Here is a 17,050-nt window from a genome sequence, read left to right on the forward strand (position 1 = left end):
ATTCACGAATGTGTTTTATGTATACACACCACCCGCTTGACAGGCGTTTGGAAAACTGTTGCTCCGTATTGTGCTACAAAATGAGCCACACAATAACGTTATCGTGGGAGAGCATGAAATGCAAGCGCTTGAACCATACACCAAACCCAAAAAAAAGAAAGAAACAACCTGGAAACAAGGCTTACAGTGAACTTTTTTCAATTGCACTCGACAATTTCCGGCACATATTCAAATCGGGTGCAGCGAAGCATCTTTCAGCAAGGGCGCAAAGCAAAGTAGCGAATAATTCTGTTCATGCTAAACTTTTCAGCAAACTCGTTAACACCAACCCTAGGGCAAACTAATAACTAGCAAGATCAACATGTGCAACTTCTTCCTGCCACTAGGGACCACCACCGGGGGGCCGGGTGGAATCGAGAATGCAACGATGCATACCGGCAAGGAAACAGACAGCTCGAACAGAAAAAAAATGAAGAAAAGCTTTGTCATTCCGAGCAAATCATGTTTGTATCCGAAAAGCTTCCCCGCCGGCACCATCTTGTTGCTGTGCTGGGACAATTTTTCTTGCCACACAAACGCACACTTGCTCGCAATTCAAAACAGGGTGCTGAAAGTTTTGTGAACAAATTTCGGAGCCCTGCGGGTCGGTCTGGAAGCGTACGTGCACTGTACCGTGTAAAGGATTGCTGGCTGTTTGTGCGTGTGTGTGTGTAAAAGAGTTCGGACACGTTTCCAAATCCTCATCACGTAGTTTGCACTCCTTACGCAAAGATTCGGTAACGACATCCCACACAACATCGCTGCTGATTGTCTCGTTTTGCGTTCGGCGATGCGATGTGCTACAGATTTTTGTGTTCGTTTGGCCGAACTTTGGGTGCATTGTTTTACCGAAAGTGTTAAGTTTATGACGATAATGTACCAGCATTCTGGCTCTTTTATCGTTCGTACAGCTTGCGTTACATAATGAACCAAACGCGATCAAATAACGATAGGCGAGGCAGTGTTTCACCATCAACACAACACACAAACCGCGCTGTATTAATGGCCAAACCATTTTTTCTTCTTCTGTGTGTTAAGCTTTAGCCCAGTTTGTGCATACACAATAGCTGTCTTGCAGATGAGGATGAAAATAAACTTATCAGCTTTCATCCTTGCGCGCGGTTTTTCCGTATTGCGCCAGTAAAAGTTTAACGAGCGTCAGATACTATCGTGTGATGCTGTTATGGGAAGTTTAGCTCCACTTTTCTATTTTCCACGTCCAGGAAATGATGGAAAATTTCTATTTTTCCGTATCCTTTTGGGAAAGGTATAAAGTTTCCCTTGCTGTGAATAGGTTTTTGAAAGGAAGTGCAGTTTGCTACCATAAGCGACATATGCATAGAAGCTTCACAGCGGCAGAAGAGATCTCCTAGTAGCATTTCCGCTTATTGCCAAACTAGTTTTAGGCAGATGTGATTTTAGAAAAAGTTTACAAGAATTATACATTCGAATAACAGGACTGCCCTTGTATGAACATGAATATTTACCGGTTAGTAACAGTTCATTTAAGTTCATATGAAAATCATTAAATACCTGCATGTTTCCGCCATGTCCGAAGGGCTTTATAGCTATGTTTCTAGCGGTAAAAACTCACCAACCATGTAGTTACAGTTCCTCATTCACCAATTCCAATGGATTAACAAACGCCTCGTCCACCAACGGCACAGCTCGATAACAAGCGGCCCATAACTAATTCAATGCCATGTTTATGTAGCCATACAAAACAATACATTGGTCGGGATGAAAATAAAAACAAGCACAAACAGCATTTATAATTATTATAACACCCTGCGGTAGCTCACTTCACAAACAAGTCGGTCAAATCACGTCCGCGCGTTTAATTAACATCCCGTGTTCCGGTGTGCATATATCTACTGTGGCGAGGAAAAACTTTTGACTCACAATTGACACCACGGCCAGTAGTAGATGATTTTTTTTCTCTCCTCGGCTGTTGCAAACTTTTGCTGTGGTTCGGCATTACGAATGGAAAACAACAACAACAAAAAATACACACGGCAAAACGGGAAACCTTCCCTTAACTCCTGACTATCGTAAAAGTGATCCCTTCGGTGGTCCGCCAGAACCCACAAACACTGCCGGAATGGCGTAATTATTTTTTATACATTTTTACGCATCACCATACCGCAATGAAGGGCAGTGATTCACAGAGTTACTGGTCACTGGTCGGTCCTTGCGGTTGGTCCATTCGCTCTCCACCGGACCTACAGCGTAATTCCTCTTTATCGAGATCAACTTCAAAAGTCGCCCGAAGGGAAGCTGTTTCTCTGCGTTATGAGCTGTTTTACGCCGCATCGATGGTGTACTATCTTTGGCAGGGTTGTGTGTTGAACTTTTTCGCGCCAAGATACACACAATCAGGTAGACGGCATCTTTCAAGGCTTCACGGCAAGATGTTGTCGGAAAAAGTTTGCCAAACGTCAACTGGCGCTACCTACACAGTATAGCTTTGCGAAGTATCTGCGGTACGCCCTACGCTGCCATGGTAACCGCGCGTAGCCAGTGCTATCATGGCTGCGAGCGAAGCAAAACAATAAATAACGCTACTCCCGAGGCAATACTCTTATTAAAAGATTGTACTTTTATCACAACAAAAACGCTCGATACGGTGTCTGTGCCACACGGGTGGGTGTAAATTTAAATAGCCCGCTCCCGTCTACCCGCGGCCGCACGCCCGGCACAACCGCTCAAGAGTTCATAAAACTCCGCACCAGATACCCAGATGCGGTGGAGTCAATTAAAATCACTCGAAAATGCTTACATCGGCAACGGTCCGGTCCCCAATCCCCAGCCACCGCCACTGGCAGCCCCTCGATCGATGGAAAATCTCCGATCCCGTAACAACTCGCCATTAAAATGTGGGTTCCCGAAGAATCCACATTCTTAAAGCAGCTAGCAGCCGTTTCGCCGTTGTCTTACGAGGGAACGAAGCGTACCAGCATCCACTTCAGCTCGCCGGCACGTCCGTAATGGGTGAGGTTTTATAAGTTCAATTATAGCTTTTGCAATGAGTTTTCGCCAAGTCATATTCTGGCGGTACGGATGGGGTGGTACGGGTGCGGGATTCGACGATTTGAAGCCACATCCTAACTTCTGACCTCAGGACGGTGGTTACGAGGTTCGAGGTGACCGTCCCGGGGGGTGGCGGTAGCGAAAACCTCAAGCACACGAGATGGTTTTTCGTGCGATGGGAAATTCTTTGTTTTACTTTTGCCGTCACGTCGGTCAATGGGGGATGGTGCTACGGTTTGAAGATGACTTGTGCTTGTGTTGCTAAGAATGGTCATAAAATCTGGACGATGCAGCGGCAGCGGCCGAAACCCATCAGGCTCGGGGGATTGCCGCTGCAGCAAAGCGTAAGTGTTGTCCTCTGTCAGTAAGGCCATGGTTGGGACAGCGTACTTGACACTTTCCACACGGTTGTCTAATGGCCCAGTCGAAGGTCAATGGTTGCCGGTGGAGTGAAGGTTAGCCTATTGGAGAAGAAACAGCGGAATTGCAAGTTCAAATCGAGAATTCAAATCCCATTTCGTACCATCGGAACGGTTTGCACCATGAACTTAGTGTAAATTTATCTTGGTAATAGTCCATTTTAGTGAAAGCACATTGCATTGCATTGTACTCTAGACGAAACCCAATATAAGGTTATTCTAAACAGATAGATTAGGATATTTTTTACATTCCATTACTATGGAATACTAATGTTATTGGATATTGGTTATTGTTCGATAGCCGCTCCAGCTGAGAAGTGAGAGCTTTGTTTTCAAGCCAAACTGAACAGTATCCCATGAAATGCAGCGAAGTTATCCAGGCTTTATACGTCCATCCTCCACGTCCAAACTAGGAAATACGTCAGAGAGACTCGCCTGTCTTCACGTCATTCTTCACTTCATTCACGAGACGTAAATTATCTTTTACAATTCAATCCATATTTTAGCGTAAGCTGATGAAATAGATATCGCTCATTCATGACACGCCTAGGTCAGGGGCGGATCACCCACTGCGCAAACGAAGCAGTCATGAGGAGTCTCGAACAGTGTGGAGCTTTTAGCGCCAATAACTCCTGAAGAACCTGCCCCAACTGCCAAACCTTAACAGGCCTTAGCTGTCATTCTGCTTAGGGCTTGAAAGAACCTGGATTCGCCACTGTTCCAAGTATCAGTTTCAGTGTACGGTACCTCATGCAAGGGTAGAATAGATTTCGATAGAAGTTCGGATAGTTATTTAAAGTTCATGCTGAGCGACTTCAATTTTACTATATTGGAAGTCAGTCAACCAGAAAAATTACCTAAACTAATGCAGCGCTTTGCATGATTTTGATTTCACACAAGTTTCACAACAAGTTCACACACGCCTAGGAATGGACTTCAAAGCTGAAGACTTTAGGACAACAGCTAAAATGTGTACAAGTGTTAAGGCCGTTGCAAAAACGAGCGTAGTCTCACAAGATTTCGGTCAACGTTAGTCATGCCATTAACAAGTCTTCAAACGAACCTAACCAAATAGCGCTTCAGGATCTGCCACACGGCAATGGAAGTTGTAGTACGTAAATAATAGAGATGGATTGAAAATGTTAAAGATCTTGCAATTTCATAGCGCAAATGTATGATTTAACAGATGCTTTTACGCTGTACGAGCAAAGTGCAGTCCATTCGTTTCTGTAAATAAGCAAAGCAATTTCCCATAATCCCACCCACACACTTTCCATTCCCGGAACGGTTGCAGCTCACGACATCGTATAAACGATGATGCATTTCTACAAAACCACACGGTGCACAAATCGTGGGTCCAATGCTCGGTTAACTTACCGATCACGAACCAACCGAACCGACCGACTGAAAGGTTTTGCAAAGACAACGTTTCAAAACCCATCGTTAGCGGTTAGCGGCCAAAGACCAAAGATTTTCACCGTCCATCGTGCAAGGAAATCCATCGTAACAGCTACAGCTGGATTTTATAACCCCAGCACAGCAGCGTGTGCGGTTTTGGAATACTGCAAACTTTTCGTCGGACCACACCATACCCAGCACTCCTTCCCAGCCGGATACGTGGTTCGCGGCTTCTGGGTGAGCATAATTTTCCAGCAGAAAATGACGTTGAAATTCGCGTGCCCGACCACGTTTCCTGGAACATGCCGCGGTAAATCTGCCACGCTGGCAGCACGGTATGGGAGCGGAGAACGTTTGAAAATCCATCTCGTTTTTCGCAGTAAAGTATCAACCTTCACGTGCACGTTTCTGTGGTTCTGGGCATTCGCGACTCGTTTCTCCTGGCTGCCACGACCAGCGCGCATGAAAGAAGCATGCCAAGGAACAAATCTGCTTACAGCAAACGGGATAAGTTGTAGACGAGAAGTTTGCCCAGTTTTCCGGCTTCGCTTTCCGGCAGGTTTTCTTACCGAATCACGGATGGTACTCCTTCTCATGTCGAAAGCAAACGTTCCAGCTGCATGTGCGGGACAGAACGCTGGATACCGGGCACCAGGCCTCATACGGCACCGTGATGTCCAAAATTGTTCCCACTGTAGCCCATTTCGAATTTCGCATGGAACGCACTGGAGCACGTTTGAAGTTTGAACACACGCGCGTACCGATTCGTCCGGAACAGACACCGCATCGAAACAAGCAGCGGAACAAAAATCCACCCGTCGTTTTCCGACGACGAAGATGACGGTAAAAACGCTACAGGGTAAGCAGCGCTTCCATATCCTTTGCTTCGCTCGCGCGCGTTTTCTTTGACTCCACGGTTTTTGCCTGAAGATGTTCCGCTTTTTGGTGCTTTTCGGTGCGCATTTCACCATTCAAAACACATGCACACCGCGTTGGTGGATCCGTCCTCGAGGCCAAGGGTTATTTTAACAGGAGCACCCGTTCCGTTTGTGGCCGGACGCTGTGTGTTGGTATGTGTTCTTTTTTTTTTGGGGGGGGGGGGCAATTTTGCATCCCTGGCTGGTTAGAAATATTTGCGCTTGCCTAACTAGAATGTTTAGTTTCATTTTCCCTTTTAGCCTTCAGGTCGCTACGAATTTTCTTCGGAAGGCGACGACATTTTCATGCCCACAAGATGCTCGTTCTTGAAGAGAGGATGGTAAATGTGTATGTGCCACGGATTTTTTTTACGCCGTTCTCGTCCTCGCAAGCGATTCACCCCAGCCTGGTGAAGCACCGTAACGGTAAGGTTGGCCAAACCTGGACAAAAAGTAAAACGTGAAGCTAAACAAAACGGTCGTGTAATTTTCACAAACAATTTAGTTTATGTGCCAGCGTTTTTGCCTGCAGCCGTTTTTTTTTCAACCCCCGTCAGCTCTTCCTTTCGTCGGGTTTTGATTTTTTTTCTCTCCGTTTTAGTTCCGCGTCTTGCTTCGTTTACTTTCTTCCCGTTCTCGGTCGTCGGTTGAGGTGGAATAGCCTTCAACACGTCTCACATCGGCCACCTGCTCCGTTCCGGGTGCGTTAGCTGCTCGTTAAGCGTAGTAAAAAATTGCTTAAAAGTGAGGTTACCGCCGCGTTGCTACTGTGCGGAATATAAAGGAGAAGCGAGTGTTTTTGGCCTGTTGCAGAGGCTGGCGCTGGTGGGATGGCTGGAACGTACTGTTAATGGAGTGTTGCATGTGGGGTACCTTTGACACACAGAGTCAAACACATACGTAGGTGTGTTTCTTTCCTTCATTCGGCCTCTTACCAACACGGCGACTAGAATCATCGACATCCCGTATAGTGATGTTGATGAGCCTAGTCTCGTCATGGAAAATGGGTGCCCCGTTCCAAGCAGTTGCTAGTTCTCGACTCCTCGCCAACATGGCCTTGTATCGGTCACCGGCAATACATCCCCAGCACAAAGTCACACTTTCCACGTGCATGTCCATGTGTGCGTGTGTGTGTGCTCTTGATGAAAGTGAGTGGTCGTACTTCGTGCTTTCAAGGATATCAAGCCGCCCAACGCCGTACGATGTGCCGTGATTTCAAAGCATGAGACGCTCGCACAAACTGCTGAATGTAATTGCCGACCAGTTTCACAGGTTCATACAGAAACATTGTTTTGCCAAGCTGGTTCTGGTTGCCCATAACCGTGGTGCGGAGTTCAGGGTAGGGAAATGCAAGGAAAAGTGAATGGAAGGAAAAGCGTAGATAATGTGCCCCCTTATGATGAGCCGATGAATGCTGCAAACTAAGCTGACTGAAGGTTGCCCAGAGCGGCACACAAAAGTTGGGTGACTGACAGATGGCGGACATGGTATGGTGAAGGGGAGGGAGGGAGAGAGACAAAGACAATAGCTACGGGTTTCATTTTGATCATGTTAATAGCACTGAAAAGTTGGTGCTGCTGTAGTTGACGTGCTACGGTTACGCGGAGTCAGGGTAGAAAGCTCTCGGCACACGGATGGGAATGACGATGATACATATAATGAGCGTGGTACAGACATCATACACCAGCGACAGTATAAGGATGACAAAATGTCACTTCAGGCAGAAGCAGAAACTGGGACTTGCATATCCGGCCTCCATTGGAGTTGTAATACGATTGCGTGTGTGCCGTACCTTTCGCACGCTAATCCCAGTCGTTAAATCAATCCGACTGCATACCATGGACTTCCTAATGCAATAACGATCACGTTTGAATACGGTACACGCTCGATACGTTTGAAGATGAAGATTTGCTCACTAATTGGTAGAGTTTTCCTTAATGACAACATCTGCCCATAAGCGAATGAATGGCACAAACTCACAAAAACGATGGCAAGCAATCTAAACCCGCCGCTTGTCCGTACCGGTCGGATAAAGGAAAATAAATGCTCGAATCAATTAAATTAAGAAAATAAACTGTCCCACATGGTTATCGACCCAGGAGGACGTCGCATATTGCGCCAGCATATTCCAGCACATCAATCGTACGTGAATCGAGATTTATCTCATTTGGGGCTTAAGATAACTCACGTTGAGTGAATCGTTTGACCAGTCACTGGCCCGAAAGTGGATCTTGCAAAGTCTTACACCCCCGAACAGTTGCCCATCACTCGGGAGAGTAAATTTATTCTTCCACATAACCTCTAAGCATCTCACTCCACGATTCCTTGGCGCACGGCACACGAAACTTCACCCGAAAGCACCGAGCGCAGTTCATACACCGGGACCACAAGCGGGCACCACAGTAATTAAAATGCCTTCAACATTTTACTCCAGCAAATGTACAACTGCGCAAACACTGGCGCCCGAGTGTGGACACACACGTTGCCCTTTGCACCGGGCGATGCGTACCGGTGCCGGGGCAAATGGGTTCCTTACAGCAGAAGTATATTTAATTATGGTACGGAGATGGAGATCAAAGTTTTGGTTTATTTTAGCTGAGCAAAAATTCAACCTTTTCCGTAACCGAAGAACTTTGGCTTTCGGTAAAGGGGTGTCTGAGCCAGAGAGAGAGTGAGAGAGGGTATGGTATGTTGCATACCATAAAACGATCGTGTCTTACCGGTTCACTCCATTATTTCGGATCACTGCCCAACTACGGTTTCCGATTAAAAGGCAGTTTCTGTGTTTGTGTGTTTTGGGCAGAATTTATTTAATCCATTTCGGTAGAACACAGTTTGGTGCCTATTCGTATGTTTTCTTTTTTAAGTTTCCTGCTGTTAGCTCTCTTATCGCTGGTGAGTATCGAAAAACGATGAACTTTGGTTCATATGGGATATCCGGCAGGGATGTCAGTAGAAAAGGTTGTTTTTTTCTCCCCCCTATACTGTTGTTGGTGAGCCAGCTCTTTTGACAACAAGGAGCACTGAAGCTAGGACTGGATCAAAAGCCGTTTGATCCGGTATGCTTCAGATTCCTGTAATTGGGAGCTACTCTGAATGCGTGTGTTCTTTGCCAGTTGAGCGTAAAATTAGTTTGCATAATGCAAACAACTTTTGCACAGTTGTGGCGTATAGGAGAGTGCCACTGAGAGCTTTATTTGGGGGTGAGTTTTAGAAGAGATTTTTTTATGTTTGCTTGTTCCATACATTCTCGTTCCGACCATATCGAGCAGACTACACTTCGTGGAGATCATCACATCAGATGCCTCACACCGCCCGGTACTTCCCAAGTAAGACGATGCGCAGGTCGTTGTCCAGCGCAGAGAGAAGTGTTTTCTACCCCAACCCAAAGTTCTTTTACTCCTACTCTCCCCCCTTCCCTCCCCCTCCCTCCTCTGTCTCATTCCCCCTTTCCCAATAAGCCCTTTAAATGAAACAAGCGAATCGTGACAATTAGGCCAACTAATGAAAGCTAATGGATTGACGTGCAAGCGTCAGGGATCTTTGCACCGGCTACAAAAGCACCGGACGAACCCAATACAATGCTTGACAAAGCGCAAGAATTGCTCTGCATAAGTCATGAACTTCGGAACTTACACCGTGCTTAGGTGCCGGCACTGCTGACCGCAGCATCACCGGCGGCATTGGGATGCGGCAAACTCATAACTAATTTATGCTGCCGGGATACGTGTGTGTGTGTGTGTGTGTGTGCACAGTGGAACGGTTCGTTAACCCCCGACCCTGTATCCTATGCAATGGCCCCGAACCTAACGCAATGTGGAGAGCTTTCTGTAAGTGCTAGTGTAGGGGAAAACTTTCCGGTCGTACACGTGCAGAATTGTATCACTGGCAGCCGGCTGTTGGCAGCACACCGGGGACTTATAGCCGGAAATAGTCAACTTTTTCAATCGGAAATGCATGATAGGCATCGAATCCGCTTTGCCAGTCATTAGTAGCATTGTTTTCCAGGTGAAAGGGTTCCGAATGCAGGTGGAATCGAATTGCAAATGGCAGTTGATAGTGTTGTGCATGGTTTCAGCAGTACAAAGGAAATAACTTTTTCGTATGCTAAAATAATGTCAGCCTTTGTGTTTTAAGAGGATAAAAGGATTGCTTTTTTGTCATGTATTATCGACCGCTTACATCAAACATATTAGTTGCGAGTTCCAATGGCGATTGTTCATAAAAACACTCTTTGAATTTGGTTCAATATTCGATTACAAGATTTAATTAGCTTGCAAAGGTTTCTATTTCTAAAGGGTTTATTTTATTTCAACACGAACACGCACTAACTATTTATGATCGATGCTAACATTTATTGTTCATCGCAAAAGGGGGCATTACTGGAGGGTTTATGTGCAACGCATCAGAAAAAACGCTAAAACCACCGATATGAACGAAACCCAATAAAACCGCTACCGCTTGGTAGCATATTTTTATCTAGTTCAAATGAAGCCATGATGGAAATTTATGATACACGCTTCCCGATACAGTTCGCCCAGCACGATGCACCGAGGTGCCGGCTTCAATAGCAGTTAGCTGGAGCAGAAACAAAACATGCATAGATCACAATTGGCACACCCGAGCTAATGCTCGTGACAGGCCCAGCACAAGCATTGCTCCGGGTGCCGAGTAGTGCTGCTAAGCATCACTAAAATATGTGCATTTCGCATTTCCGGATAGCCACCGAGGCGCGTTTTAGCGCAGCACGAGCACACTCCCAATAGCCCACACTATTTCATAATAAACTACACCGAGACCACGACCAGACAGTGTATTGATTTGTGCTGGCAAATATCACTAAGCTTTTCCCTAAACGAGAGCCTGATCCTCGGTCACAGTGCACGGCACACTCACCATCCAAGAACTTACGCCGGTCGTGCAGAGCGAGCGATGAAACTCCAACTGCCCCAGTTGAAATGATAATGCTACGATCTCGCTATTTTTTTTTGTGCAACCCCGGGACTATTATTTGCCACAAAAGGGACGTTTGAGTGCATGCTGGCTGGCTGTGGTGCAGGATGCAATGGGACATAATGCAGCCGTAATCCCGGAGGCATGGATGTGAGAAAACCATGGCTGCCCGGTCGGTAGATTTATGTTTCGAGAAAGTCGACGCAAAGGATTGTGCCAACCGAACGAGGGAACAGTCAGTCAAACATTGAAAGGCCGTAGATTTTTATTATATTCAAATGAAGTTAGTGGAGCAGTAACGTACGACCTACTTAACCGATGGCCTATCTTACCCACCTATCCCGTTTTCGGGCAGGGAGTTTGCGTCCAGCGTGCTACGTGCCATAATGGACGATCTAAATTTCGAATCCTGGCCATAAATTTGCGTTGCACCAGCTTGAATGACACTGAGTGAATTTGCTCTGCATTTAAATACATTCCGTATCCTGTGCACTGTGGAAGCTACGCAGACAGACACGACACAGACGATGTCCGTTCGTGCATATTTTATGCAGGATATGACTTTTAGCACAAAAGCTTTATAAATCTATTCATCTAAGCTTCCTGTCAAGGGTCAAGACATTGCTGACTTAAAAGTCGTTCTTTTGTTTACTAAATTTATACATTAATGGCTTTTTAGCTCGCATCGAAACCCCTTCCAACTGAGCAGTTTTATAGCTGCTCAATGCAATTTGTTAATAAAGAGCGCGCACTCAGGTACGGCAGTGCAATCATGATCTTGTAGGAACATAATCCAGAACCATTTCTATTTATTTATTTTTTTTCGTTGCTGTTGGCCCATTTCCCACCGACCATCTGCCGGTGGAGCGAAATATTATTATGAGGCTCGTGTCATAATTCACGACAGCAAAACATAATGCGATATTCATAGTTCATGCTCGAGCGATGAGTTTCAGTTGCGCGAGCATGCACTGCAACAGCGACGATAAACCTTCACACCGTGCCACCGCCATGGTTTTGGTTAGAAAGGGGTAGAATAGAAAGCATCAACCAACAAAAGAAAACAAAAAAAAAGTTATAGCAACAACCCATCTTGCGGGTGGAAAAAAAAACAAGCAATGAAGAAACGATCCTCTTTCAGCATCCCGAAACCAACTTCCACGAAACAACGAACGAAAACCACTCGCCAAACCACCGAATCGACCAACATGTTCGCAACGCAAATGCACAGGAGAGGTCACAAACAAACATACACACGTACACGCTCACAAACACACACACACACACACACACAAAAGGCTCGTGAAAAACACCCCGAGTGAAAATATAAACTCGCGGAAAACCCAGGGCCCCGTATCGTCACGCCAGCCAACCAACCCGAAGCAACATTCATTATTTAAGCTAGCTGTTCTGCGGTTTTTCATACCGGTACCAAACTCTTGCCGTTCGATGGTGACGGTAGAAGGTGATACCGGCGAGGAAAATGGCCTCCATTGGGAAACTTTTTACCAAGCCCCCTCTCCCAACTGTACAACCCATTCCCTTTGCATCTTGTCAGAGATTGATCAACAATTTCCCACCCAGAGCCGGAGCGAAAGCTTTCGGTGAAAATCTGGTTTTTGTTGACGATTCACGAACCAAGCGGGAGGCCAACCAATATTATGCCAACCATTTTTTTTTCCTCAAACCGTTGTCGTGGTAACCGGTTCCGGGCAAAGGGAAAGTTTTACGCAGCAAGTACGCAACAGCTTCTTCTTGTAGCGCGCCCGCGCTACTGTCCATTTCGTGGGCGCTCGTTTTAAAAGATGGCCCCGCAGCGGTTGAAAAGTTTTCCGGTGCCAAAAAACCAATCGCTTCAAACGGGAGGAGCGGAATGTTTATGATCGGTGGCCTATGGGCTTGCAAATCCTGGCCAACATCATTCGGTTGTGTTTTACGATATTACGATGGGTGATCTATAAATGGCTTTGAAGCTTTAAATGTTGGTTTTGGAAGATTCTCCTCCCTGAACTTGTATAAGTGGTGAATAACCCGATCCGTTTGAATGCAACAATTCGAGGACAGCGCTTCCTCAGTTCCAAACGGCTGACCTGGAACATGGCCGGGATCGGCCTTAAACTAAATCCCAACCTCTGTTTTTGATGCAACCTTTCACGATCTTGTGGCACGGCACAGCAACGACATCTTATGCTTCTTCTCGTGCCAGCTACTCGTTAATGTCAGCACCTACACCGAGGCGATCTAACATTTGTTGGTCGTTGGACAGACATCAAGCACCGACAAGTAGCTTGCCCGTCTTTCACCGGACACCACTTGGCACATATACACAAGCCGACAAGGTTGAAATTTTGGCCCCATTTTCCCCTCGTGCAGCAGCAATGTTTAACTTTTCCCGTCCGAAAATGCGACCGAAGCACGACCGTAGTGAGCAGCTGTCCCCGGGAATGTTCCCGACCGGTTCCGAACAAAACGCAAACGAAGTCATCAAAGGCCGGGCACGAGCCAGGTATTTGAGGGACCGTGCGGTAAACGCGGTAAACGTTCACGGGGTAGCGGCAAAAATATTTCAATGTTAAGATTCGCACGCTCCCGGCACATGTTGGCATAAATCATAAAGTTTTTCTGGCCGGTGCGCGCATGAACCCGCGAGGCGCAGATACGGTTTCGCTTCCGTACGGTTGCCTGCGAAGATTTACTGTTTACAGCGGAGGGTTGGCTCTTGAGTAGTTCAAAAACGTACGCTAAATGTGAAGATCTTCAAGAGCATTTGCAGCGAAACAGCGTGCGTGAAGCACCGCGGAAATTAGTGCTAGTTGGAGATGGGTCGCGATACAGACGACGCGGTAAAGGAACAGACAACTCTACAAGCGAGCTACACATACACGCACCCGCCGGAATCGTTCGGGAGCGTGTGCCGAAAAACCAATTAAATTGTTGTGGAAGTTGGTACAAAAATAGCACCAGAAAGATTTATGCGCGCCACCGTTGATGTGGGCAAACGTTGAGCTACCCAAATATTAACTGGCCATATCGAACGCACGGTGCACACGTGTGTGCGTGTGTGGAAAATTTCCATATTTATGATTGCAACTCCTTTTCCCATCATCCCGGCGGTAATAACTTCCGCCGATCGGATCGGATGCTCCTACTGCCTCTACGGTGAGCAATTTTCGGACATTTCCATAGCCACCTGTCACTAGTGTTTCGCTGTGTTTGACAGCTGTCATGCTGTGAGAAAGATATCGAAGTAGTAGTACAAACATACACTTGCGGCTCCACTAACGATTCGAAAGCCTCAAGGCATTCGAAGGCAAAGGAAATGCTCATTATCGACGTTGAATCAGAAGAAAAATAGCAAAATTTTCTTCGGGCACCATGCTTTTGTGCCTCGTTAGAAAACCCCTTTTTGGCGGGAAACTCCAACTCCACCCATAGAAGGGGTTTTGAAAAATGACATTACGAAAAATGAACCAGCACAGCAAAGGCCCATTATTATCGTACCACATTAGCGTACGGTCTACATAATGCAACGTAATGTTTTGCGGTTTTGTAAACGAGTTGCTCCCTGTGGAAGCCGTAAAGGCACGCCATATCTTTTTTTTCCGGTGTGTCCGTTTCTTTTGCCATACACACACACACACACACACATTTCCATCATTACCGGAGCCCAAGTTTTGCGAACCTCATGCACATCTATTGTAGCGCCCCCGGTGCCAAATTGATTCGACGAAAAGCCAAAGAGCTTTACAGAATGAAGGAACCCGAAGAAAGAAATAAAAGCAAAACCGGCATAATACAACGAAAAGCTTCCGATTTCTATCGGTCCCCGCCGGCGGGAAGCGTAATCAATGGCAGTCAAATCAATCAAATGATGACTGCGCCATTGGCACATGTCGGTCCGTGTGACAGACGGTGCAGAATTCATTTACTACCCGAGATTCCTATTAGGGTCGACCCCTGCCTGATGGATTTCCACCTCCCCAAGAAAAAGTGAGCCCAATGTCATCTGGCAAAAAAGTCACATTTGCAACTGGATATCTCGTTGTCGTTCTTGTTGGAGTTCCAAATTTAATTGAACGCTTGCGGAATGTTCGTCGATACAGATCATCACATTTCACTCGTTTGCCCGAGCCAAGATACGCAATGCGTCCCTTTGGGGACGGCAATCTGGGGGAAACGCGCATTCGGTTTAAAATTTCCCAAACACATGGAAAATTTTGTAACTGCGAAAATCCACACAGAAACACACGCACAGTCATGCGTTTCACATTCCTAGCCGGCGAGTACAAGGACTGGGTGCATTTAAATCGAACCCATAAATCCTACTCACTCGACTCCTCTCGGTTTTTTGGGGACCGGGGTTCGCCCGGGGGCCCGACAAGGGATCCAATTTTCCGATTATATCGAAATACCGTTTCGATTCCCGTTCGGGTGTCATTGAAAGACATTGAAATTCCTCGAATATCTTTGACCCCCCATTCCGGCGGGCCGCAATCGATCTCATGTGACCTGGGTACCTCCCGAATTCTCGATAAACCCCTAAAATATACGGCTACTCACTGTTTTTCTGGAACTGCTCCGTATCGTCACATCCGGTCTTTGTACAAAAGCCAGCGCACAGAAGCAGGACGGCGGTCCAAAACAGCTGCTGCGAGATGCGTCGTCCCGGTCGGAGACGGCCAACGGTGGGGAGACTGCCACTTTGGGTGCTGCTGGTGTACGGTGGCCACACCGGATCGAATTGCACCAACCGTTGGCAACCGTCACTACCACTGGAAGACTCCACGCCTGGTGCCGAGGGTTCACAATGAGGGTGGCCCACGGGTGGCACACACTCAGCAGCGATCTGACCGGCGCTACCGGTCCATAACGTTCTTCGGTAGCTTTTGCATTTGTGATGCTGCTGCTGTAAATCGAGCCGCTTGTGACATCGATACATCTTTAACCGTGATGGATCGGATTTTAACGAGCCGCCCGTTGAATTTTGATTGGGTGGCGACATTTTTTTTTGTGTATGTGTTGAATATATGTCGTTTCGTTTCACCTCACAAAAGGTTGGCACAGAGCACGCGTTAAGCCAACAGACAGGAGGGAAGGTGGGAAATCACTTAATGCCAAACCCTTGTCACCGTGGAACGGGCAGCAAACGCGACACGCTTTTTCACCACTCTTTGATCTTTCGAAATTTTGAACTATTTTTCCACTTTATTTCCCCTTTTGCAGAAGGTTTACGGCCTATCTGAGCTAATATTCACGCGCACGCACTACAGGGAAAATCATGCTCATTCACACACACACACGCGCGCACCACATTTCGCTTGAAACGCTCAAGCACATGCTTGGGAGAGATTTATTTCCTTTCCGGTTGTGGATCCTTTTGATTATGCTCTAATTTTATTTATGTGAGCACCCGGTTCCCCGTGTGCACTAACAAGCCGAATGCCCCTGGGACGATGCTTCTACCTCCGAGCTGGAACGAATGCATTTTTTCCACCCCGCATCGAGCCGTCACTAGCAGCACCTATCACACATGATCGCACGCAACGATCGCGGCACTATCGCACGACGCAGCACGGAAACAGACGTTCGAACCGGCGACGAAAGCGAGAACGGTGATCGCGCAACGATGTCGTGAACCATACAAACGGAACAGCTGCCGGGTGCATTTCGTGGCGTGTTGGGGAGACAAAAACGATGCCGACGATCGACGCTATACACACATTTAATACCCTTGGGACCGATAGACGCACTACGTACCACGCGGACACATTCACGTTAATTAAGGTACAGCGGGATGGGATTACACGTGCACACGACTTCTGTTTGTTTCGAAGTTATAAAACGGTTTTGCTAAAGTTTTTTCTTCCCCGCGTGCACAAACACCCGAACCAGTAAGCACTACGATCGCTGACAGCATTTACCATTCCGGGAGCGTTTTAATTGGAATGCTTGGCGCATTTTAAAACCCGAGTTTTTGAACAGCTCCACGTATCATTCCAGGCCTGGTACTGGTAGTCGAATCCTCTCGCTCGGCCGAATCCGTGGCTCCAACCGCACCGGGTGACTCATGTTCTGAAACGATTAGCAGCGGAGAAATTCCCCACCGAAAAGGGAAAACAAAAAGGAAATCATTAGTATCGCGGGCGGGCGAAGGCAGATTGACGGTTAGATGTGTGACTGATGATTAGTCACCCAAGGCGTATAGGGTGTGCAACCTGTATGACCCTCGGAAAGGGAAGTCAGCAAATGGGTTACAATCACGATTCTCGCACGTTGTCACGCGACACAGGTTAA

The 17,050-nt window shown here is 46.8% G+C and overlaps 1 protein-coding gene across 1 annotated transcript in view; it reads right to left on the reverse strand.

Annotated features, from left to right (window-relative positions):
- Positions 1-15,758, reverse strand: part of LOC128709843 (nephrin) — a 65,008-nt gene extending 49,250 nt beyond the window's left edge. The window contains exon 1 of the mRNA XM_053804866.1: positions 15,317-15,758. Within this exon, the coding sequence (XP_053660841.1) occupies positions 15,317-15,758 (442 nt within the window). The remainder of the gene's footprint in view (positions 1-15,316) is intronic.
- Between the last annotated feature and the right edge of the window lie 1,292 nt (positions 15,759-17,050).

Source organism: Anopheles marshallii, chromosome 2 (genome assembly GCF_943734725.1).
Source record: "Anopheles marshallii chromosome 2, idAnoMarsDA_429_01, whole genome shotgun sequence".
Lineage (NCBI taxonomy): Eukaryota > Metazoa > Arthropoda > Insecta > Diptera > Culicidae > Anopheles > Anopheles marshallii.